The 26,358-nt window shown below is 38.2% G+C and overlaps 1 protein-coding gene across 4 annotated transcripts in view; it reads right to left on the bottom strand.

Moving 5' to 3' along the window:
* Nucleotides 1-26,358, bottom strand: part of LOC136857270 (carnitine O-palmitoyltransferase 1, liver isoform) — a 216,899-nt gene that overhangs the window by 50,315 nt on the left and 140,226 nt on the right. For all 4 annotated transcript variants that reach the window (XM_068225118.1, XM_068225116.1, XM_068225115.1 and 1 more), the window contains exons 4-6: nucleotides 21,312-21,588; nucleotides 11,280-11,401; nucleotides 1,732-1,933 (exon numbers count right to left, since the gene is read on the bottom strand). In XM_068225118.1, the coding sequence (XP_068081219.1) occupies nucleotides 1,732-1,933; nucleotides 11,280-11,401; nucleotides 21,312-21,588 (601 nt within the window). The remainder of the gene's footprint in view (nucleotides 1-1,731; nucleotides 1,934-11,279; nucleotides 11,402-21,311; nucleotides 21,589-26,358) is intronic.

The following is a 26,358-nucleotide window of genomic DNA, read 5'->3' as shown; positions in this document are numbered from 1 at the left end:
GGTCACATCTAAAGGTGGGTGTAGAATGCGGTTGGATCTGACGTAGTTTTCACTTTTCATGGGTTTCGATTTCTTGTCTGCAACATGCCCGCTCAAACAATGATACACCTTCTGCAGTAGCTTGCGCCAAAGAATATGGTTCTGTGCTGTTGTTGCCCAGGTGTTAGCATTTATGTAGGTGCTATTCACAGTCTTCTTAAGCTAGTCTATATAACGATTCAGAGGAGCACCTTGAGGCCTTTTGCCATGACCAATCTCACCGTACAGAAGTTGTTTAGACAGTCTGCTATCATTTGTACGTTGGATGTGACCAACTCATCTAAGCTGAGTGATAAGTAATGATCAAGGCTATGCTGATCATATGCACCTTGTCAAGAATTGCTACATTGCTTATGTAGTCATCCCATTTGATGTTCATGATGGATCTAAGTTTCTGCTGATGGAAGTTTCCAGTTTCTTTATGTAACAATAGTAAAGTGTCCAGGTTTCACATCCATATAGTAATTTTGTTATGACTACAGCTCGGTACACCATTAGTTTGGTATATATTTTGAGATACTCATTCAAGAAAGCTCGTGGGAGAGGCAGCCGTAAGCTGCATGGGCAGAGCATAGTATTTTCCACATCCTTTTCTGAGTTGCAGCATATAGTTAGAATACTATCATTGTGGCTGGGGTTAACTTCCACTGAGTAATCAGATGAACCTGCCCCCTTCAGAGCACGTCCCTGGGTGGTGGATAGGGGGTTCCCTGTAGGGATGATCTTCAGATCCGTTGACCAATAGGTAGCCCAATTCCTGGGGGCTTTAAAATACCTGGGGCGCCCTCTATCCAGGGGACATAAATATGGAGGGCCCTAACACAGGGTAATATGCCCAACGGCAAAACAGGCAGAAGAGGATCTAATTCCAACGTTATGGTTTCCCAATGGCTATGGAGGTGGAAGATAAAGCCAGGCAGACTGGCTATAAAGGCGCTACTCAACTAATTTGGAGCCTGCGACAGTCTGTTGCAGTTTTGGAGCTTGCTACTGCATACTATATCTGCTGCAGTGAAAGGCCCTGAAATCACAGTGTGTTTGCAAGCTGAGATCCACCTTAAACAAAGTCATGCTTGTGGCATTTTCTCCTGCTATTCCTATAAAGACCAGCGGCGATGGGATAAGGATGATGGAAGCAGATTTAGGATGAAATCAAGAGCTTCTAGTTTGTACCTGTATGTTTTTTATATAAAATATGGGAGTGTGATATAATTACTACCACAATGTTTTTCAGTATTATGATGCACTGCTATTTCTCAGAGACTGTGCATCATACACAAAGAAAGACTACAAATTAAAATAACAAAAACTTTTTTCAAGCAATGTGCCATATAATTGTATTGAACATAGTCTTCATCGTATTACTTAGGAGGTGAACAGCTTTTATTTTGCAATGTCAATTGTTTGGTCTCCAGAACCAAGATAATTTTTCTTATAGCTCCATCTCATGTCTGAAAATTCATAAAACTTGCACCTAATCTCACCTGAGAGACTGTCTAGACAGACCTTTCACCACCTGTATTCATCTTCACTTTTTGCCTCTTCTCTTTTCCTGTGTTTACCTTGTTATCTTCTAATCATACACTTCCCTCATTCAAGACTGAATGTCTGCTTGCTTCTTATCCATTACCCACATCATATAATACACTTAACATAGCTACTGTTCATAGATACAACATATTGTATACATACCGGCTTCAGTTGCTGGTGATCTATAAGCCTCCGGAATTGAAGAATAGTATATATTACTCCTGCTGCTCGAGCTGATTGTGAGGAAGTGTGATTCATGAAAACAGCATCAATACAATAGATATTACTGTTGACCAGGAGAGGAGAACGTCCTCTCAAGTAAATATATTCTTCCCACCAGTCAGAAACGTAGTTTGTGGACCACCTATCAGTAAAAGAAGTCATTCTGATCAGACCACAATTCAATGAAAATTAAACTGTTAATACCAACACAGTTTATTACATAAAAACACTAAGAGCATGGAGTGACAGTGTCTTTGACAATGACAATACAATATTTTGGCACGAAACATCATTCAAATTGAGGCCATGTGCCACAAATAGCGGCACTCAGCCTCACTTTATCTGAAAATCCCTACTCTACCTCCTGACAAGCTCTTGTTAACCCCATCAACCTCCCCACCTTCCAGACCCCCTCCTCCCTCTTAAATACTACATGCCCCACAAATAGCTCTATACATCCTTGTTGCCCTAATATGCGTGCCAGTATGGACAGCAGGTTCCTTCCTGTGCATGTTCAGTAGCCCCAATCTCTCAAAAGCCTTGAACTGATCTTCTGGTAAATCTATTCTCCTCCACAACCACATTTCAACCACTCCATCACAAATTGCACCTCCTGCCCATCCAACTAATACCGGAAGATAGGACAAACTTTGCCACTACATTGAAAAGTTATTAACTTCTACAAACTATCAACCAACAGAAACTAGCAATTTTCCCCTCTGCCGTTGGTGGTCCCAACTTCCATACCACTTTCATGTAATGCAAAATGTGATGCACAAAAATTATTAGATATACAGGAAAGGTTTGCATTATTATGTTAAAGAAGAAGGATGAATGAAAAACATGTGATCACTGTAGCTGATATAATGGGTATGAAAGCAAAAGACAGCCACTCATTTAGGCGGTTGTAAGTCAGTTACTGCACAATGTAGCTTGACGTGTACATGTCACACAGAGATAAGCAAGGTGTAGTTTGATTTACCCTGATGATATATATATATCAGAAAACATTATAATAATTAAAAGACGACTGCAAATAAAACAATAAAGTTTTGTAAATGAAAATGGACAAATTTTGGTATATTTTACAGAAATGTCCCAAATACTATTCCATTCTACATTACATATCTATATTTTTCTTCAAGTTCCAACATGTTTTTCTACCAGGTTAAATTTACCTCCAAGATATCTCACCACCTATCATTTGAGAGGAGTTCCCCTAGTTTGCTTGGTCTCATTATATTATATTCAAATATACCACCTCATTTGAACTGGAGTGTTAAATTCCACTATAAGAATTCAAGTCAACAAACATCATTGAGACGTCTTATGGACAAAATTAATTTTGAACACGTGATTAGTTTTTAATTTATGTGCATGTTTTATGGTAACAGGAGTATATTTGCCTCTTTACAGGCACTGACTTTGACTTCACATCATTTACTGTAGTGCCGTCCGGCTCCATGGCTAAATAGTTAGCGTGCTGGCCTTTGGTGACAGGGGTCTTGAGTTCGATTCCCGGGAGGGTGGCACTAAAAGCCATACATTTCATTTCATTTACCGTAGTGTCACAATTTTTAGACTTCACGCACAACAGTATTAATTATTTAATTATACACAATACTTTCAAGATTACTTTTTTAACCTGTAAATATATATCTTTTCAAAATGTTGGAGATGTTTTTTGTAGCTAAGAATGTCCTAAAGTAAGGACAAAACTTGTGCTACTTGTTAAATAACTGTACATTCCTTTAAATTAGGTGAATGTCACTGAGAAGGTGAACCTCTCAAAAATAAGATACAGTATATTACATTCTGTTAAACAAATGTGAGTGAATCGAGGCCTCAAAAAATGCTAGGGGGTCACCCTGAAGTGATGCGTAGTTCCCGGTGCTCTGGGGCAACTGTGAGAAGTGAACTACCAGACATCACAAGAATCGGTATCATCTATCTCATGACTTTGAATGGCAAGGTAGAAGAACTGATAAGAGTATATGGAGAAGAAAGACATAGGAATGATGGGAATAAGTGAGACAAAATGGAAGGGGAAAGGTAAAAAAGAATTGAAGAAAGGGTATAGATTATATTGGAATGGAGGAAAGATGGCAATAAATGGTGTAGGTATTATATTGAGAGAAGACCTGGCGCAATATGTGGACAAAATTGACCAGATCAGTGACAAGATAATTAAGGTTTTCAGTGCCAAGTTTTGATGACCAGGCGAGCCGGGCTGGTTTTTTTTAAAAGGAAGAAGCACTTTTACAGATACATTTTTACTGATACTGTTAGTGGAATGCATATCGTCCTCTTAGCCCCGCAGCCCAATATGGGGTCGGGGATGAAGCGAGATTATATTTTACACCATATTTTCACAGCCAGATGCTCTTCCTGATGCAAACCTCAATTGAGTAATGAATATGAAATGAATGATGGTGAGTGAAACTGGGTAGGGAAGTGGAGGGAATCAGCTGTGGTTTATGAATAGAAACTGTCCCGGAATTTGCTTGGGAGTGCATAAGGGAAACAAACAAACAAACAAACAAACAAACAAACAAACAAACAAACAAACAAACAAACAAACAAACAAACAAACAAACAAACAAACAAACAAACAAACAAACAAACAAACAAACAAACAAACAAACAAACAAACAAACAAACAAACAAACAAACAAATTCTCAGGACAGCTGATGGTGGAGTTCGAACCCACTAGCCTGCCGAGTGCAGAGCTTGGGTCTATAGCCGTAGCATGTTAATACGCACGCAGCTACTCCGCTCAGTGATACTCTTACTGAAATATAATATAAAATTGTTGATCCAAGAACTGGTATTATCAAAATCATTTACATTTTAGGAAAAAAAGAATTTGTCTGAGGAATGAGTGACAATTCCGCATGAGATTCATCAGTATTACTTTGTCTCACATTTTCTTGTAGTTCAATATCGCCACTTAGATATTTTCCATCTTCATTATCAAAATATAGCTCACCAGAATCACTCTTTATGAGGAAACATTCAATTTCTTCGTCAACAAGAGATGAATGCATACTTCAAGACGCCATGATGGCTACACGTTACCGGGAAACATGTTCTACTAGAACAAAGCTGAAATAACACCACACTGCTTTCAATACACGCAAAATGGAGTGGTATATCTGCCGTACAGAACTTCTTTGAGCATTTCCTCGCAATCTCAAAGCATGACACTATATCGCATTCATTTGTGAGATTGGTGAAGTACACACTGCACCAAAACGTAAATATTATATGGTTTTGTCAGTGAATGGGTTAAAGTTAGACTTGGACTTGAGAGTGGAAACAAGGATTTTATACAGGTTTATGCACCCCAATCAGGGAATGCAGATGAATGTTTAGAGGAGTTTCTAGAAGAACTGGAAAGTTGTATTGAAGACAAAGAGGTTATAATAATGGGAGACATGAATGCACATGTTGGAACAGACAGACAGGGAAAAGAAAAGATAATTGGCCCCTATAGTTATGGAAACCAAGATGAAGAAGGAGATTTGGTAATAGATTTTTGTAGAAGGAATGGATTAATTGTTGGCAATACGTGGTTTAGAAAAAAGAACTCACAAAAAATAACCACATATGGTTGGGGAGATAGAAAGACAAAGACAATGACTGATCTTATTCTGGTGAAGAAGGAGAAACGTAGACAACTGGAAGATGTGACAGCAATGCCAAGAGCAGATTTCGAAGGAAACCATAAAGTGGTGGTAGCCAAATTAAAACTTGGTAAAATAATGAAGTTAATAGAGAAAAAGGAAAGAAAAATGAAGAATGGAAGTTAAAAGAGAAAGAAATAAGGGAAAAGTTTCAAGAGGATCTGAAGAAAGAAATTTCCAAAGATGACTTGAACAGTGTGGAAGAGGAATGGACATGCTTCAGAAATGGATTTGTAAAGTGTGCAGTAAACACCTGTGGAAGACTATCAGGGAGGAAAAAGGAAAAGTAGACTCCTTTGTGGAACAGCAGGGTAAAGGAAGCAGTTAAAGAGAAACAAATGGCTTGTAGGAAGTGGATAGGCATCAATAGTACAGAGAATTGGCAGAAATATAAAGAAGCCAAAAAGGTATGTAAGAAAATAATACAAGAAGAGATACGGAAGAGCTGGGAAAGTTTCACAGAAAGATATAAAGGGAAGTAAAAAGGTTTTGTATGGTTTGGTGAAGAATAGTTTACAAAATAGGGAAGATACAAAATTTGTAAAAACTGAAACAGGACAGATATTGATGCAAAGAGATTCATACTAAAAAGATGGGAAGAATACTTCTCAGAATTGCTAAATATTAAATTCAGTGAACGGGTATATGAGGAGCAAGAATAAACAATGGGGAAAGAAGAACAAGAAAAGGAGATATTGATGTTCGAAATAGAGGAAGCCATACAAAAGATGAAGAGGGGTAAAGCAGCAGGAGTGGATGAGGTAACTACGGAAATGATAAAAACAGCAGGACCAATAGGGCTACCGTGGCTGTATAGATTATTTAGAATAATCTGGAGGAAGAAAGAGATCCCAGAAGAGTGGGGAAAGGGTTTAATTATCCCAATATTTTAAAAAAGTGATAAAAAGGAATGCAATAACTACAGAGGTATCACCCTTGTTGCTGATGTAGCTAAGATATTTGAGAGAGTATTGGACAGAAGACTGAGGAGGAAGCTAGAAGGAGAAATGGAAGAAGAACAGTATGGTTTTAGGAAAGGCAGATCAACGTTTGACCTGATGTTTACATTAAGGCATATGATGGAGAAAAGATGGGAGTTGGGAAAAGACATAGTGATGACATTTATTGACATTGAGAAAGCTTATGACAGTGTGCCCAGACAGTTGGTATGGGGCACATTAAGGAAAAACAAGTTAACAGAGTGGAAGTGCAAATGATAAAGCTATGTACAAAAACTGTGTTAGTAGTGTGAAGCCTAGTATAGGAAAATCAAATGGTTTAAAGCTGAAACTGGTCTCTGAAAGGGAAGTGTACTATCCCCCATAGTCATGGATGAAATTCATAAGAACATTAAACAGAGATTGGGAAGACAGGCAACAAAAGCCATGTTGTTTGCAGATGATATAGTGATATGGGGTGAGGATGAAACAGAAGTGCAAAAACAAGTACATGTATGGAATCAAGAGATAGAAAAATTTGGGATGGAAGTAAGCACAGAGAAAAGTAAAACAATAGTGATGACAAGGGGAAGGAAGGAAGGAAGGAAGGAAGGAAGGAAGGAAGGAAGGAAGGAAGGAAGGAAGGAAGGAAGGAAGGAAGGAAGGAAGGAAGGGGAAAGATAAAACTGAATGGTAAAATTCTGGAAGTGGTTAAAAGTTTCAAGTACTTGGGAAATATGATCACAGAAGATGGAAAGATTACTGAGGAAATTGGAAAAAGAATACAACAAGCAAACAGCTTCTATCCTAGTGTAAGGGGTATTTTGTGGAACCAAGATGTCCTGAAGAAATGTAAGAAAGTATTATATTCAACCTATTATGAACCCATACTAACCTATGCAGCTGGATCATGGACTATAAAAAAATGAGGGGAGAGTAGAATACAGGCAGTGGAGATGAAATTCCTAAGAGGTATCGAGAGCAAGACCAGAAAAGATAGAATTAGAAATGAAGAGATAAGGAAAAGGACAGGAATCTTGAAACTTCAAGACAGGATAGAAACAACAAAGCTGAAGTGATATGGGCATATGATGAGAATGGGAGAAGAGAGTGTCAAAAAAAGCTTTTTCAGAGAAGTTAACAGGAAAGAGACCACAAGGAAGACACTGGAAGAGGTGGAGGGATTCAGTGTGGGAGTAAATAGAGAAGAGGGGAGGAAAACCAGAAGATGTACTTAAAAATGGATAAGAATGGTGGAGAGACAGGCAGCGATGGAAGTCCTTGATTCACAACCCAACCCGGGAAGCTGGAAATAGGAAATGAGGATGATGATGATATTACATTCTGTTTAATCAAACCCAGCCCAAAGTTTACAACATTTCCATAACACTACTCTATTGTTGGAATTCACCCAGAACAAATCATGCTACTTTTCTTTGGATCTCTCCCAGTTTTCGAATTGAGTAATCCTGGTGAGGGTTCCATACACTAGAACCATACTCTAAATAATACCAGTGACATTTACATTCTTACTAAAATTCTGAAATACCTTCATAAACATATGAAGAGATCTATAAACATTTTTTTTTACAATCCAATGTACTGTATGTGACTACCTCAGTTACTCTTTTGGAACTTTTGACAAAATCAAACATCTCAACCCCATGTCGAAGGAGAAAGGTACACCTCTATGGGATGATTTTGTGTTTACACACAATGAGAAGAAAAGAAAAGGAAGATCAATGTCAGATATAGACACAAAGGCAAGCTATCAGCACTTATACCTAAGTACAATGAAATAACAGCCAATGTTGCACACCAACTTGCAGAAGGATTTCATCTCTTGGGAAAGCTTAAATTTCTTGAGCTCCTTAAAACCAAAAACAACCACACTAAGTATAAGAACTCTGTTTTGGTAACACTTTCATTTCTGAAACAAATGGACCTTGATGAAGATGGTTTACCTCAATTATACAAACTCCGTTGTTTGATTACTACAATTCCAGCTTGTAATGCTTCTGTGGAATGATCTTTTTCTGCACAAAAAAAAAGTAAAGACCTGTACAAGAAACACTCAAAAGGAGGAATGCATATCAATTCACCCTTCATTTTCACTGAAAAAGAATTGCTGTTCAGAAACAAGTTAGTTTTTAAAACAAAGTGGCAGAAAAATACTTCAAACAAGAAAGAAAACTGGTGTGGAGTACAAGTAAACAGTTATTTGGAATGTATAATATAACTTATAAACTCTTCAGTCTGATGAACATGAATATAACACACTATAAAAAACCTGTAGAAAATGAGTAACTTTTTTTTTTTTAATTTTTTTTTTTTTTACAGGTATTGTACAGTGTTCTAAGTGTTACATTCATGTTTGACAGACTCAAAAGCTCATAAATGATATTAACGGTGTCAACACTGAAAAAGAATTGACTGAGCGGGTTGGCCGTGTGGATAGGGGCGCACAGCTGTGAGATTGCATTTGAGAGTAAGTGGGTTCGAACCCCCACTGTCGGCAGCCCTGAAGATGGTTTTCCCCGTGGTTTCCCATTGTCACACCAGGCAAATGCTGGGGCTGTACCTAAATAAAGGCCATGGCGCCACTTCCTTCCCACTTCTAGCCCTTTCTTATCCTATCGTCGCCATAAGACCTATCTGTGTCGGTGTGATGTAAAGCAACTTGTAAAAAAAAAACCAGGCTTCATTCTTAACAAATTACTGGGTATGTTTCATAAAGTTTATTCACTTTTATCTAACAGTAATAATTAAAGCTATTACAGTTATCTAAAATGGAAAACAATTTTTGGAACCAAGCCATTCCATATATTTTAACAGAACACTGCCTAGCACAGAAATGGAATATTTTAAACTACCATTTGCATAAATTACATCATTTATTAAATTAATATTTGTATGAAATGAATGAATATATGAATATGACTGCAGTGTAATCTAGGAATTAACTTTTTGTTCAATTTGGGTAATCCTTGACGGCAAAAGAGGCATTTATTTTGTGTAGCTTTACATACACCAATGGGGAAGTTTTTACAGTAAGAGCCATTAACCCTAACCATCTGTTAACTGCTCAAAGACCAGATCATCCTTAAATTCTTCCACTTTTGTGTTTGGAAAGAGAGAAAAATTATTGACCCCACCACATTGTGGCCTAGCAGGTAACGTCAAGCCTCTAGCAATATGCACCGTTTCTCAGATGTTCTTGTGTAGATGCCAGACTTTGAATAAGTTGAATAAATATGAATCTGTGTAGTACTTTCTTAAAATGTTTTTGTTACAATGTTTATGTGTGAAACAACTTACAATAATAGTGATTTAGAAACATAAAATGACCAAACGAGTTGACTGTGTAGTTAGCATTGCACAGCTGTGAACTTGCATTCAACTGGGTGAGTTGGCCGCGTGGTTAGGACCGCGCTGCTGTGAGCTTGCATCCGGGAGATAGTGGGTTCGAATCCCACCATCGGCGGCCCTGAAGATGGTTTTCCATGGTTTCCCATTTTCATACCAGGCAGATGCTGGGGCTGTACCTTAATTAAGCACATAGCCACTATCTTCCAAAATCTAGCCCTTTCACATCCCTCCCTCACCGAAAACCCTTGATGTGTTAGTGCAACGTTAAACAATTACAAAAAATACAAAAAGCAAACACAAAATGCACATTTTGGAGGAGAAACTTGAAATGATCAGTGAACATGAACAATAAACCGCCTCTTTCATGTCGAATGGAGATCAAAATCTACACCACTATCTTTCACCTGATAGTATTGTATGGTTCCAGAACACGGACAGCTAGGGAGAGCAACCAAGACAAGCTTGATATCTTCAAAAGGGAATTGATGTGACAAACCCTCTACCCTACCAAAGATGGAGGAGAGTGGTGGCAGAGGACAAACAAAGATACAGGGTGGTGGGTAGGTATCAGATCACAAGTATTCTGAGAAGCAGGGGAATCTAGTGTGCTGGTAATGCAATGAGGGTGCCAGAAAAGGCAACATCTAGATCTATGATGCAGAGAATAACACAAAAATACTGACTGCTTTGTACACCAAGGCTGGGGAGGCAAGATGAGCTGGAAAAAGATGTTAACGAGTTGTGTATCACAGGAGATTCAAGAAAGGAGCACAGGATCGGCAGATATGGTAATTTATTACGGCAGCGGGTAGTTTTCAGGGCTTGTGATTCAGGGAATGATGCCGCTGCTGCTGCTGCTGATGATGATGATGATTCCCAAATGAGGGGAATAGAAAGCTAAGTTGCAGTATATAGGTTGGTCTACATCTTGACAGTAGCTGTTCTAAAATTGCTTTTCCTCCTAGCCCTTGTATATCTTCTCTGAATAAAGAATGTGAGAACAATAACTAGTTTCAAGTCCAAATTCAATCACAAGTAACATACAGTAGCCACAGACTACAAATTACTACTATGTCACTATAACCAAATATTTCTTTAATAACTGTAAGGAAGATGCAGAAATTAAATATTTCACTGGGCGAGTTGGCCATGCGGTTAGGAGTGCGCAGCTGTGAGCTTGCATCCGGGAGATAGTGGGTTCGAATCCCACTGTCCGCAGCCCTGAACATGATTTTCCGTGGTTTCCCATTTTCACACCAGGCAAATGCTGCAGCTGTATCTTAATTAAGGCCACGGTCGCTTCCTTCCCATTCCTAGGCCATTCCTATCCCATCATCGCCATGAGACCTATCTGTGTCGGTGCGACGTAAAGCAAAATAGCAAAAAAAAATTAAATATTACCTCGGAAGCTATGATTTCTTGTTTTTAAAGAATGCAATGACGTATTTCAGGATTTAATTAAGGTTAACAGAATGTAAGTCCATGAAAACTTGCCATGACTTCAGTAGTAGATAGCGATGAAGTTTCTTGCCAATTCCTTTCTGAAATTCTTCTGCCAGTTTCTGAGTTCGCTCAAACTGATCATCTTTCATCAGTGGACGTACGCTGTTTAAATACTGAAAATAGACAACATTTGAAATAATTAGGCCTTTACTTGAAAAATGATTAAATGAATGAACGAATGAATGAATAGTTGACAAGTCTCTTGGAGGGCAAAGGCCACCTTTATAGGGAGTGTACAAATGGAGCCCCCTAACCTTCACAGCAATTACTCATAAGTGCTTCCTTAATAAACCAGTAAAAGAAGGTAGAAAAGTGATTAGGTATAGGAAATAAAAATACAAATTTTCAATCCCAAGTTAGAGATTCAAATTTTCAGGATGGGTTGTTACATAAAAAGGAGTTTAATTATCATTTTCACTTTATTACTTTGCTGCAATTTCAAGGCTGCCCCCCCCCCTCACACACACACACACAAACACACACACACACGCGCGCGCGCGCGCGCGCGCGCACACACACGCACACACACGCACACACACACATGTAATATTCTCTTTAAAGTGTTTCCTTTAAAACCACCACCAGCACCATGGGTTGCCATATATCCTGATTTTACAGAACATGTCCTGATTTCCAGATAATGTTCCCATATCCTTCTCCAATTCAAAGGCCCCAGGGGCTATGAACTTTGGAGCATGGGTTGGCGACCACGGGGCCCTCAGCTGAGTCCTGGCATTGCTTCCACTTACTTGTGCCAGGCTTCTCAATTTCATCTATCCTATCCGACCTTCCTTGGTCAACTCTTGTTCTTTCCCGACCCCGACGGTATGGAGGCCTAGGGAGTCTTTCATTTTCACGCCCTTTGTGGCCCTTGTCTTCCTTTGGCCGATTCCTTCATTCTTCAAAGTGTCGGATCCCTTCCATATTTTCCCTCTGATTAGTGTTATATAGAGGATGGTTGCCTAGTTGTACTTCCTCTTATAACAATAATCACCACCACCACCAATTCAAAGTGAGATGTAAATGTCCTGCTGCTTTTAGAGAATTAGCATCACTTTGATATCTTTGTTATACTTTGTAACTTTTTCATAACAATGAATATGTATTTTAGAATCAATTTAATATATGCAACAATACGCCTTTGAACTTCCATGCTTTTGTCACACTCTACTGTGCATAGCTGGATCCTAAATATTTTTGTAGGGAAGGAACCGACTAAAAATGGCTGCAGTTTTTTCTAAACACAGAGAAAAATGTTTCTTTTGTATTTTCCATACTTAGTAATGCTTCTTGAGAAAGAGTTTTCAGTCTATTGAATGTGTTTTGGAGAAATGAAAGGATTAGACTGGGCATAGACACCTTTGATGGTGAGATATTGGTAAAAGTCAATTACAATTTATTATGTTAAAAGTTCAAGCAATTTTTAAATTCTCAGAATGAGTTTAGAATGCTAAGTCCAGTAATACATATTAACACCTGAAGTATATGCTACATGTTAAGTAGACAGTAAAGCAGATAAATATGGGGAGAGTTCAAGTTAATTATGCTAATTTTTGAGATTCATATTAATTATGGAATTCATACACAGACTTTTCTTAACTGTCAGTCATGTACATACCTATATATCACTATGCCTTAGTGGTTAACCTAAGTAGAGTGAAATCAAGAAGTTGCGCTTAGTTTTGGGTGTGTGGAATGGAGTCATCTATCACAAGCCTTTTGAGGGTACCAGTTTAGTCTGTAACAAACTGTCACACTGGTACCATTGATCATAGTGTGCCAGTACTCTCTAAACATGCGGTTTCTCTCATCTCATCATTCAGGTTGTTATGCCTATTTAAGAAAACTTAATTATTAAGTTGTTATTGAGTAAAGTTTATTACCAATCATACAAACAGGATGGCAATGAGCTAAAAAGTTTGTCCTATAATATACTTTTGTGTCTTTTTTTAAATTTCGAATATTCCATTTACTGTGAAAAATGTAAAGTTCTTTTATGTATTGTGTTCTTCTTTTCAAAGTTACCTTTGTCTGCCTTCCACACTCTCTGTTAGCCAATCTTCTTCTTCCATAATCATTTACACACAACTGGGTGCTATGACTTCCTGGCTTCAGGTATGCTAAATAAGTGTCCCTCTTCAGGCATCTCTGCCATCTACACCACCATCATATTCTTTATAGACAGTTATATCCGTAAGTGTTCGGTATCAGAGACTCTGTGAATATGTCTTGCTAGCACATGAAAAATTTCAAATATAAGGGCTCCATTATCCTCCATTTGTAGCTCACACTGTGGTCTCTTCAACTATTATGCCTTTTACTTTGAGATGTTTAAATAATGAGTCTAGCCATCATTTCCTAGGTCTTCCTTTATTTCTCTTGTTGTCATTAAAATGCCTTCCTCCATTAAACTCACATGACCCCACCACAGAAGCACATTCATATTCAGAGCTGCATCCAACTTCTTCTTTCCTAACTTATCCTTTACCTTTTCATTGTAAATACCCTCCTCCTATTGTTCCCCAGTGTTCTCCCTAACACCTTTTTAATGAGCACACTGCCCTGCCGTTTTTTACAGACCGCCCAGTTAGCCTAGATATGTGCTAGTTACATAATATTAATACATATTTGAGTCACTTGGAGCTCCAAATTAAAATGTAAATACTGTAAATCTGTTTATTTAAATCTTCATTATTGTCGCTTAATTGCATCAATTACACTGGAGTTTAAAGATTTAGCTTGACTATCACGTAGTGTTGTGCGTCTTGTGCGTAATGTCTTGATTAGCATGGAATTGCATGAGAGCACTGGATTCCACCTGACGTCAAGAACCTGCATGACACTCCACAGCAACCAAGTAGTAAGCTCCGGTGTTACATGATTATGAACAAGCAGTAGAACATTAGAACAGTAGAATACACTGCTATGTCTTGTTCGTGATAGTAACACTAAAACAGTTCAATTTTGCAGGTAATATTTATCTGTCTGATATTATTGTTAATACTGTGAGGAGAATAAATTGAAATGTTATATTTATTTTTTACGGTGTATTCCCCACCCGGTTACTCCTTCCTGCCACCCTTGTAATGAAAATTTCTGGGGAGAACACTGTTCCCACTTGTTTGTATTATCCTAAAAACAGTGTTGTAAGGATAGGAATTTGCTCCTTTCTCACAAAACACCATTGATCATAACGGTAAATTCACTGCATTAGCGTCGTTACACTTTGATTTGGTTTTTCTCTCTTTACCTTCATTCCCTAAAAATACACATTCAGAATACTTGAAATGGTCAACCTGTGTCAAGTTCATACTCCCTCTTAGGTTTATTCCCGAACAACAGGTCTTGGAAGTGCTGATTTGCACAGCATACGTGCGTCATTTCATTTCTCTTCATGAGACTGCAAGTTTCCAGCACAGTCTACCAGTGTTAAGTCAAACTGGTTACTTCATTTAGATCCACTTCAAACCCATCCTGCCATGTGACACGTTTTAGTAGATGATCTGTATAAATGATGAACAATATAAAAGATTACAGCCTTGCCTAACCCCTGTAACTGAATAACTTGAACTAAGAAATCATTCTGCCATCAACTCTCAGAGGTCTGATTGCGTCCAGTTTACAACAGTGTTTCTGCTCTCCTTCTATTACTCTGTTAGCCTGACCCTCAGTTCATACTGAATCTTTCTCTCAACAGTATTTAAAGATGGATGAACTGGGAATGCTTGAGATATAAAGTGTGGGCAAGCGTGAATCTTGTTTGCTTGCATTAGAGTTGGTTAGTGTGTGTATGCTTTGAAACACTGAGCCGGTGCTATCAGCTGTCTCGATACATCAAGGCTTCACTGTTTCGAAGCAGTGAGATTGCTTCGTGTACCGTGTCGTGTCGCGTGTGCAGAAACTCCTGTTGTTCCGTACATTTCAGCTAGCTGTATTGTTGCTTCAAAACAGCAAAGCTTTGAAACAGTGATGGTGCTTTGTTTATCCCTTTACCTCAATAGAAACACTCTGCGTGACACTGACCTGAAGATGAGCCAACATTCGTTATAGACACTTCATGTTCCGAATCACGAGTCAAGTTACTTAAAGAACAATGTACTCTACAATGTAAGGTCTTTGTTTTACACTCTCAAAGCAAGGTCATACTATAAAAGAAAGGCGCTCCCATTTGTTAAGTGCAAAAGTTTTGAAAATGATGTTTTTAAACTTCAATTTGAAGTAGACTTTTAAACTGGATTAGGTCAAGTCTGTTACTGTATGTATAATACCGAGTTGCTAGTTAATGCACTTAAAATTCTGATATTGGATTCTTCTTAGATTTCATTACTAATTTTATTATTATTATTAAAGTTAGTTCACTTACTTAGACTACGATTTTACTAGGCATGTTTTTGTTACTGTAGTCACGTCCTAGTTCGTGAACCATGGGCAACGGCTGAGTGGCCTAGTAAGTGGTCCTGAGAGTTGGGATACCAGTTGCTATGGAATGGGAGTGGGCATCTCGGACATATTCTGAGTCGTGGCCCTCCTTGTGCTCAGGCGGCTAGGACTATACAATTCACCGGTGGTCCATAACCCGTTAGAGGAGAGATCCTCACTTGGACTATGTGCAAGTAGGGCAGCATCCTGCTTCATGAATTTACCGAGCTCAGAACACTTTAAGCAAGCCTCGGACCTATGCGAGTAATGGAGTCCCACTCCCATTTGACAGGTGAGGGACTCCTTGGAAACAACTTGGCGAACAAAATGGAATTCGATGGGGAGCTATCAATATTAATGGGGCTTATGGAAGAAAGAAGGTAGAACTGGCTGAGTCAGCAAAGAGGATGCATCTGGATGTGCTAGGAGTAAGTGACATTCGGATAAGGGGAGATAATGAGGAAGAGATAGGTGATTATAAGGTGTACTTGACGGGTGTTAGAAAGGGAAGGGCAGAGTCTGGGATAGGGCTCTTTATCAGGAATACCATTGCACGCAACATAGTTTCTGTTAGGCACGTAAATGAGCGAATGATGTGGGTTGATTTGTCAGTGGGAGGAATTAAGACAAGAATTATGTCTGTGTATTAACCATGTGAGGGTGCAGATGAGGATGAAGTTGACAAGTTTTATGAAGCATTGAGTGACATCGTGGTCAGGGTCAACAGCAAGGATAGAATAGTGCTAATGGGCGATTTCAATGCAAGAGTTGGGAATAGAACTGAAGGATACGAAAGGGTGATTGGTAAATGTGGAGAAGATATGAAAGCTAATGGGAATGGGAAGCGTTTGCTGGACTTCTGTGCTAGTATGGGTTTAGCTGTTACGAATACATTCTTCAAGCATAAGGCTATTCACCGCTACACATGGGAGGCTAGGGGTACAAGATCCATAATAGACTATATCTTAACAGACTTTGAATTCAGGAAATCTGTTAGGAATGTAAGAGTTTTTCGCGGATTTTTCGATGATACAGACCACTACCTGATCTGTAGTGAACTAAGTATTTCTAGGCCTAGGGTAGAGAAAGTGAAATGTGTCTGCAAACGAATAAGGGTAGAAAGTCTCCAGGACGAGGAAATTAGACAGAAGTACATGGATATGATTAGTGAGAAGTTTCGAACAGTAGACAGTAAGCAGGTTCAGGATATAGAAAGTGAATGGGTAGCATACAGGGATGCTGTAGTAGAAACAGCAAGGGAATGCCTAGGAACAACTGTGTGTAAAGATGGGAAAAGGTGAACATCTTGGTAGAATGATGAAGTGAGAGCAGCCTGTAAACGTAAAAAGAAGGCTTATCAGAAATGGCTCCAAACAAGGGCCGAGGCAGACAGGGATTTGTACGTAGATGAAAGAAACAGAGCAAAACAAATAGTTGTTGAATCCAAAAAGAAGTCATGGGAAGATTTTGGTAATAACCTGGAAAGGCTAGGTCAAGCAGCAGGGAAACCTTTCTGGACAGTAATAAAAAATCTTAGGAAGGGAGGGAAAAAGGAAATGAACAGTGTTTTGAGTAATTCAGGTGAACTCATAATAGACCCCAGGGAATCACTGGAAAGGTGGAGGGAATATTTTGAACATCTTCTCAATGTAAAAGGAAATCATCATGGTGGTGTTGCAAACAGCCAAGCTCATGGGGAGGAGGAAAATGATGTTGGTGAAATTATGCTTGAGGAAGTGGAAAGGATAGTAAATAAACTCCATTGTCATAAGGCAGCAGGAATAGATGAAATTAGACCTGAAATGGTGAAGTATAGTGGGAAGGCAGGGATGAAATGGCTTCATAGACTAGTAAAATTAGTGTGGAGTGTTGGTAAGGTACCTTCAGATTGGACAAAAGCAGTAATTGCACCTATCTACAAGCAAGGAAACAGGAAGGATTGCAACAACTATCGAGGTATCTCATTGATTAGTATACCAGGCAAAGTATTCACTGGCATCTTGGAAGGGAGGGTGCGATCAGTCGTTGAGAGGAAGTTGGATGAAAATCAGTGTGGTTTCAGACCACAGAGAGGCTGTCAGGATCAGATTTTCAGTATGCGCCAGGTGATTGAAAAATGCTACGAGAGGAATAGGCAGTTGTGTTTATGTTTCGTAGATCTAGAGAAAGCATATGACAGGGTACCGAGGGAAAAGATGTTCGCCATACTGGGGGACCATGGAATTAAAGGTAGATTATTAAAATCAATCAAAGGCATTTATGTTGACAATTGGGCTTCAGTGAGAATTGATGGTAGAATGAGTTCTTGGTTCAGGGTACTTACAGGAGTTAGACAAGGCTGTAATCTTTCACCTTTGCTGTTCATAGTTTACATGTATCATCTGCTGAAAGGCATAACAGTCTATAATGATTATGTATGTATGTATGTATTAGGTTACATTTGTTATTGTACACAGAATACCTTCTTAAATTTCACTACCATTTTATAATTATTCAAATTAGTTACTGTTTAGTGTGCTTTTAATGATAAAACGGATCCCTTTTAGCACTTAGTGAAGAAGCAAATGCAGTTTATTACTATATGCTGGCACTATTATACTATACATCATCCATTTATCGTACTGCACTTGGTACATTTGCTCATTAAATATTTCATGAACCTCATATTTTATCATTATCAAAACACTGAACAGTTTATTCAGTGTTTCACCATGCCACTAAGAAACACTGCTTCTCTTCCAGTCCGAGACAGAAGTGTGCCGTGCTTCAACACACTGCTTCATCATGCCATTACGAAACACATTCCAGGTACACTGTTTTTCTGGCAGTCAGAGACGGAAATGCACCATGTGTCGACATGCTGCTTCAAAGCAATTCGCTGTGCTGTATTGAATGTTTATGAAACAGTCAGAAGTGTCACTTCACTCATCTCTAGCTTGCATGAATGCATGCAGATCAGTTGTCACTGCCTTGCAAACTTCCCTGCCGTAGTCTACTTCCTTTCACACATTGCTGGTGAGGAGCAGTCACAATCTATCTCTTTCCTAGCCAGTTCAAGCAGCTGTCCCACTCTGTCAGTGTGTTCCCTCTCTACGTCTTTCCTGAGAGTTTTCTTTCTGTGTCATGTTGACATTTTATTGTACCAAGCTTGTCATTAAATGTGAGAATAATACTGGATAGAAAATAGTAAATAATTTTTAAATAATTTTAAAAACAAGCAAACTGGCTTGTAGTTTTACATGATCATAGACATGGGATACAATTGTTTTTACGTGGAATCTGAACCTCACGGACATGATATTTCATTTCAAGAAACCCAAATGCATTTGTTGGGATCTGAACCATGGCCACCTTGATTAGAAGCTAGTGGTTATAACACTCTGCTGTCTTACCCATTGGAAAGAATTATTAAATTACAACCACATTACCAAGAACCAGTAGCGTGTGCTGGGATCAAGACAAGGGCTACCACCAGACTTAGGTTACCCCTTTTCGATGGTTGGTTTAGTGAATGTCAAGCCTTTTGAGAGTTTTGAGCCAATGGAGAAGCCTGCTGTGTTGTCAAGGCTGTTTCACAAGCTACTGCCCTGGCCTCTGTTACTGCCAATGCTCAACCCCTGATCAGTGGAGATGGTAGCCTAAAGTTTAGCAAATTAAAGTACGGCTGTGTGGCTAAATGGATAGAATGCTTGCCTTTGGTCCGATGGCCCCGGTTCAATCTTCAGAATCAACCACCTCATACTGTTAATTCCCCTAGCTTGAGGACTGGGTGTTTATAACATCTCCACCATTCATTTTATCCTCATCAGGTCACCACCAAGCTTATACAGATGTCATGCACCATTATTATTATTATTATTATTATTATTATTATTATTATTATTATTAAATAAAACTGTTGAATTTCGCAGCGGTCGTACCCATTGTTCACTGGTTAATTAGCTTCCTCGGAAGATCAGTGGTGGGTCCAACTCATGATCACGACTTCGATTCCAACTAACAAAAGAGAACACTAAACCTGAAAGACTGCATTTCATTTTAGGAAATCTACCAATAAAGAGAATACTATATTGCAGCCCTGCAGTGTTTTCCTACAAGCATGAAGAAGTAAAAGGGAGTGAACTACCAGCACTCTGTTATCTATATCATTAAATCAGAAGTATGAGGTGAGGAAGTATATACGATGAGTAATGCACGGTTGATAGCAGTGGCGATCTGACGGACCGAAGCCTAGTACACCTCTTCTCCCCAGTACCCGCTCCTATCCGATATACAGCAGCAAGCTGTGACGGGTGAGTCAAGGGGAGAGGGACGCGAGTCTGGGCTGTAATATCAGTCTCCGATGCCTTGCTCTCAGAAATACGTGCAACAATTTTTCTCACTGCTTTGAAGTTTTGTAAATTGAACAATGTGTCAGGTGCTTACATTAGAAATATTATAATGTGCTTTAGACTCCCATCATTCTCAATTGAGGTTTGGGCTTAACTGATAGCCTTGATAGCCCTCAGTATACGCCACTGCCAAGAACCATTTTATTATTACTAGTCAAAGTAACAACACATAAAATGTCTGAGACAAAATTCCTGCACACAGACAAACACAACATTCTTTGGAGATAGTCATTTGTAATGTTAGATCAGAAATTTGATTCATTAACTTTTTTAAAACAGAAAAACAATTCTCTTGCATCTAAATGTGGAAGCAAATTTTCAATGTCCAGCAATTACAGTATATTGCTGCATAGCAAACAATTGGAATTTGGCATTACACTGTCTTTTGTATTAAGAAAAACTGCACTGGTGCAGATCTTCTAGTCATTTTTGAATGACAGCAAGACGAATACAAGAATGTTGAAGTCATCACTGGCCTACCTCGCTGACCGCAACTCTAACCATGATATCTTTGCTACGAGTGACCTGTTGTGCTATTGCACGCTAGCAGCGTTGCCATGCAGTACCGAGCACAAAATCAGAAAGTGCAATGTTCACCTGCTCCTAATCTAAAGTGATCCTGAGGTAAGAAAACTGAAACACAGAAAAGTATTTTCCTTTCTATGTTGATGTTCATAGATATTCGCTTTTTTCCCCCAAGTAAGACCAACATTATTTACTCTACAATTGTTTACACAAAATTTGGTCAGGATATACTATTTTAGGATTTATGTTTAAAACATTTGTAGACACCAAATATTTTTGAAAGTAACACATCATTAACATTTTAAATACCCATGCAGAAGTCTATCATATTTAAATAACATATGACCTTCATGTTTTTCAGTTTTTCAAATTCAAAATACAAATTTAAGGAACACTATAACATACCTGGAAAAGCAAACATTTTATTAACGATAGAATGACATGTTTCATTCTACAAGAACATCCTCAGTTTCTAAGAGTATTTTCATTTCCAGGCATGTTACAGCATTTCTTAAATTTGTTTTGTGTTCAACCGACTGAAAACTTAAGAGGTTATTTTAATCAAGTGACAATGAAAATAATGGCCTCCACATCTGAAACATGTTTAAACATTTTCCATAAGGATGATTTTAAAAAATATATCCAAAGAAAGAAATGAATTGTACTTTCAACACTGTCTTCCACTTACCTTTTCCATTGATGATTGTAATGAAGGAACAGGCAAACATGGCAAGGATCCCTGGAAGCTGTACAGTAAAGGCCTGCCACCTGAAGAAAAAATTTTCACCATGACAAGCCATAGAGTGGTTTGCCATGAAATTTTAGAACCGCTGCCACGCTCTTCATACAACCAACCCTTGTACTTGAGCAGGAGTCTCAAAGTGTAGCGACATGTAAAGATCAAACACAGCCATACGACAGTTCCCAAAAGAAAGCAGCTTCCCACTTCCTTGAGATATATGTTGCTGAAACAGAGCAACTATTTGTAACACGGATTGTCAATACTCCAAACAGAATCAATTTGGAAATGTTCATAACACTAAGGCCTTGAACCTGCAAATTTTGATTTTTAATTGAGAGAGCTAACTAATGAACTAATAGTAGTAAGTAATTCAATCCTGCAAACATGTACGATGATACTAAAAACATTTTTTCATGTTCAAAAGGCTTTGTTAAAATTATTAAATAATAATAATAATAATAATAATAATAATAATAATAATAATAATAATAATAATAATAATAATAATAATAATAATAATAATAATAATAATAATAATAATATCAGGCACAACAACAAGTTCTACGAACATTAGGAAGACATAGTCACAAGTATATGGAAAAAGCGACTGAATTTCTATGGGCACGTGAGCTGCCTAAAACCTTGCAGGCTCACCAACAGAATACTCACAGTGACAACTAGGGGAAAGGCTTCCAAGAGCAAGTGAATCACCTCAGTAAAATCAGACCTAGGGGAACTACAGATCCCATCAGAGACCATAGAAAAGCAATCTCAGTACCGACAGGCCATTCTACAGGAGTCTTCCCACTGTCCCTCAAAAGCTAAAAGAGTACAGGGACCACCAGACCTAAGTGGATGGATGGATGGATGGATGGAAGGAAGTAGGCATACAGCCAGAAAATGAAAGCGTACTGGGCCAAGAAAAAGCAGAAGACCTTAGCTTAGAATTAAGATGAACACCATGGTCCCCAGTAGGCCAAAACCAACCTAAAAAATAAAAATAGTAAGGTAAACTGATATAAGTACCATGGTTCTTAGTTCTTTAGTTACCACTGACTCTCCTAGATGCACACAATTGAATTAATACAGACATTCCAGGGGTCATTAATGAACGAGGGGAGTGTATATGTGAGGACTTAAGTATTTACTCAGCAATATGTAAAGGTAGTTGGATATAAGGATAATGTCCAGATAGAAGAGGCGACTATTACTGGCGTAATACTGAAATTTACCTATGATAATAAAGACATTTACAAAAGATACAAAAATTGAAAGCTAGAAAGGCAACTGGATAAGATTTCTGGAGATATATTAAAGGCTATGGGTTGGGACATAGTACCATATCTGAAATGCTTATTTGATTACTGTTTGCATGAGGAGCAATAGCAAATGAATGGAGAGTTGCAGTAGTAGCCCTGGTGTACAAGGGAAAGGGTGACAAACATAAAATGGATAATTACAGGCCAGTCAGCTTGACATGTTGTATGTAAGCTCTGGGAAAGAATTCTTTCTGATTACATTAGACATATTTGTGAAATTATTAACCGGTTTGATGGAAGGCAGTTCAGGTTTAGGAAAGGTTATTTCAGTGAAGCTAAAATTTGAGAGATTCCAGCAAGATATAGCACATATTTTAGGATCAGAAGGTCAAATGGACTGTATCGCTATTGGCCTATCCAAGGCTTTTGATAGGGTAGATGACAGGAGATAACTGACAAAAATGAAAGCTACTGGACTAGACAAAAGAGTGGTTGAATGGGTGGCTAAATTTATAGAAAATATGTAGAACTCAGAGAATTAGTGTAGATGAAGGGTTATCTGCTCCTGTAATAAAAGGGGAGTCCTGCAGGGCAATATCATTGGACTTTTATGTTTTCTTATATATAATATGATATGAGCAAAGAACATGAACAAGCACTGCATACCATGGATAAGGCTATATGCAGATGATGTTATACTGTATAGAGTAGTACATGGTAAACAGGTTGTAAAGTCAGTCATAAGTTTCACCAAGAAGAGAAGTCAGTTTTAATTACTGTGTTGATGGGATGATAATAACTCATGAGGTACACCGTAAGTACCTAGGTGTTAATATAAGGAATGATCTTCATTGGGGTAATGATATTAACAAGATTGTTACGAAAAGTTACAGATCTCTTCATATGATTATGAGAGTATTTAAGGGTTGTACTAAGGATGTAAAGGAAAGGACGTATAAGTTTCTGGTAAGACTCCAATTAGAGTATGGTTCCAGTGTATGGAACCTATGAGGACTACTTGATGATAGAACTGGAGAAGATCCAAAGGAAAGCAGCAAAATTTGTTCTGGATGATTTCTGACAAAGGAGTAGAGTTACAAAAATGTTGCAAATTTTGAGGTGGGAAGACTTGGGAATAAGGAGATCAGATGATCGACTGTGTGGAATGTTACTTCTTCTTCTTGCTAGTTGCTTTACGTCGCACTGACACAGATAGGTCTTATGGTGACGATGGGACGGGAAAGGCCTAGGAGTGGGAAGGGAGCGTCCGTGGCCTTAATTAAGGTACAGCCCCAGCAGTTGCCTGGTGTGAAAATGGAAAACCACGGAAAACCATTTTCAGGGCTGCTGACAGTGGGGTTCGAACCTACTGTCTCCCGAATATTGGATACTGGCCACACTTAAGCGACTGCAGCTATCGAGCTCGGTAGGAATGTTACAATTAACAAATTTCATTGTAGTGGTCTGTATTAATATAATATAATTAAGAAATTGATTTTATTTCAAGAATCCACCTAATCAATACACATGTCTTTAAAAGTAGGAAAGATCACAATATGAAGATAAAGTTTGAATTCAAGAGGACAAATTGGGGCAAATATTTGTTTATAGGAAGGGGAGATATGGTTTGGAATAATTTACCAAGGGAGATATTCAATAGATTTCTAATTTCTTTGAAATCATTTAAAAAAAGGCTAGGAAAACAAGAGATAATAGGAAATCTGCCACCTGGGCGACAGCCCTAAATGCAGATCAGGATTGATTGATTGATTGATTGATTGATTGATTGATTGATCACTTCACAAGTGAAAACACATACAATTTCAATGTCCAAGCATAATGTTTCATCTTACTGGAAGACTTCTTCATTATTAAGACTTATTATTAAAAATAATAAAAGTAAAATCACATTAAATATTACTCTTAAATACATTGAATATTATTGAATACATCAACTTGTCTTCTGAGGAATCTTTAGAAAATGTCTGTGTGACAGTTTATTTTGGTTACATGCTACAAAATTCCTTAAGAATGTTTTGAAATGCACACTTATAAGAATAACTAGAGTACAATCATTCTCTGTAAAAACTTTGTCAAAAATAGTTAGCAGCTGATTGTAGCTTGATTAGAGTTTCAGTGTACTGATTGTGTGTTTGTTGAGCTATAGCTCAGGAGGTGGAAGAGAAAATGGACCTCGCTGACAGTTGGTTCTGTCCAATTGTAAGTGCTGCAAACTTTCAAACTCCTCCCTATGGCTGACTGTCCCAAGCTAGGCTTAGCTTGTTCTTTACAGTACTGCTGCGCGTATTGTACAAGTTGCAGGAGGAATACAAATAGGATTATTGACCAGATTTTGCTTTGAAAGACAGAAAGGACAGGACAGCTAAGAATGAATGGCTGAAAGAGATGTTGTAGGAAAGGTAGATGCTGCATACAGGAAATCAAGAAAACGTTTGGAGAAAGCAAAACTAGGTGTACAAATATTAAGAACTCAGATGAAAAACCACTTCTAGAGGAAGAGGACATAGCAGAAAGATGGTAGGAACACATCCAACAGTTGTACCAAGGAAAAGAAGTAGATGATATGATTCTGGAACAAGAAGAGGCTGTTGATGCTGTTGGAATGGGAGGCCCAGTTTTGGGGTCAGAATTTAACAGAGTTTTGAGAGATCTAAATCAGAACAAGGCACCTAGAATTGATGACATACCCTCAGAATTATGGACTTCCTTAGGAGAAACCAGCATGGCGAGGTTATTCCCTGTAGTATGTAAGATGTATGATACAGGAGAAGTGCAATCCGATTTTAGACAGAATGTTTTTATACCTACCCCTTTCCCAAAAAAGCACGTGCTGACAAGAGTGAAGATTTCCACAACATTAGTTTAGTATCTCGTGCTTGCAGAATTTTAACATGTATTATTTACAAAAGAATGGAAAGACAAGTTGAAGCTGAGTTGGTAGATGATCAGTTTGGCTTCAAAAGAAACTTACAAACACATGAAGTAGGGTTGCCACTTTTAGATATAAGAAATAAGGGACATTTATCTAAAATAAAATATTTTTTACAAAAATAAGGGACAGTTCATAAATACTAGGTATTAATTTCAATTAGATTATAATTAGTTTCATTAACAGAAAAAGTTAATCATTGAAATTCGTAAAAGAAACTAACTTATACCCTTCTAACAGTACATACAGTACAAAAGGGTGATTGGTAAATGTGGGGAAGATATGGAAGCTAATGGGAATGGGAAGCGTTTGCTGGGCTTCTGTGCTAGTATGGGTTTATCAGTTACGAATGCATTCTTCAAACATAAGGCTATTCACCGCTACACATGGGAGGCTAGGGGTGCCAAGTCCATAATAGACTATATCTTAACCAACTTCGAATTCAGGAAATCTGTTGGGAATGTATGAGTTTTCTGGGGATTTTTCGATGATACAGACCACTATCTGATCTGTAGTGAACTAAGTATCTCTAGGCCTAGGGTAGAGAAAGTGAAATCTGTCTGCAAACGAATAAGGGTAGAAAATCTCCAGGATGAGGAAATTAGACAAGTACATGGATATGATTAGTGAGAAGTTTCGAACAGTAGACAGTAAGCAGGTTCAGGATATAGAAAGTGAATGGATGGCATACAGGAATGCTGTAATAGAAACAGTAAGGGAATACCTAGGAACAACTGTGTGTAGAGATGGGAAAAGGTGAACATCTTGGTTGAATGATGAAGTG

The sequence above is a fragment of the Anabrus simplex genome, chromosome 1 (assembly GCF_040414725.1).
Source record: "Anabrus simplex isolate iqAnaSimp1 chromosome 1, ASM4041472v1, whole genome shotgun sequence".
In the NCBI taxonomy this organism is placed as follows: domain Eukaryota; kingdom Metazoa; phylum Arthropoda; class Insecta; order Orthoptera; family Tettigoniidae; genus Anabrus; species Anabrus simplex.
The sequence above is the reverse complement of the archived record's forward strand: the minus strand, read 5'-3'. Positions and strand labels throughout refer to the sequence as shown.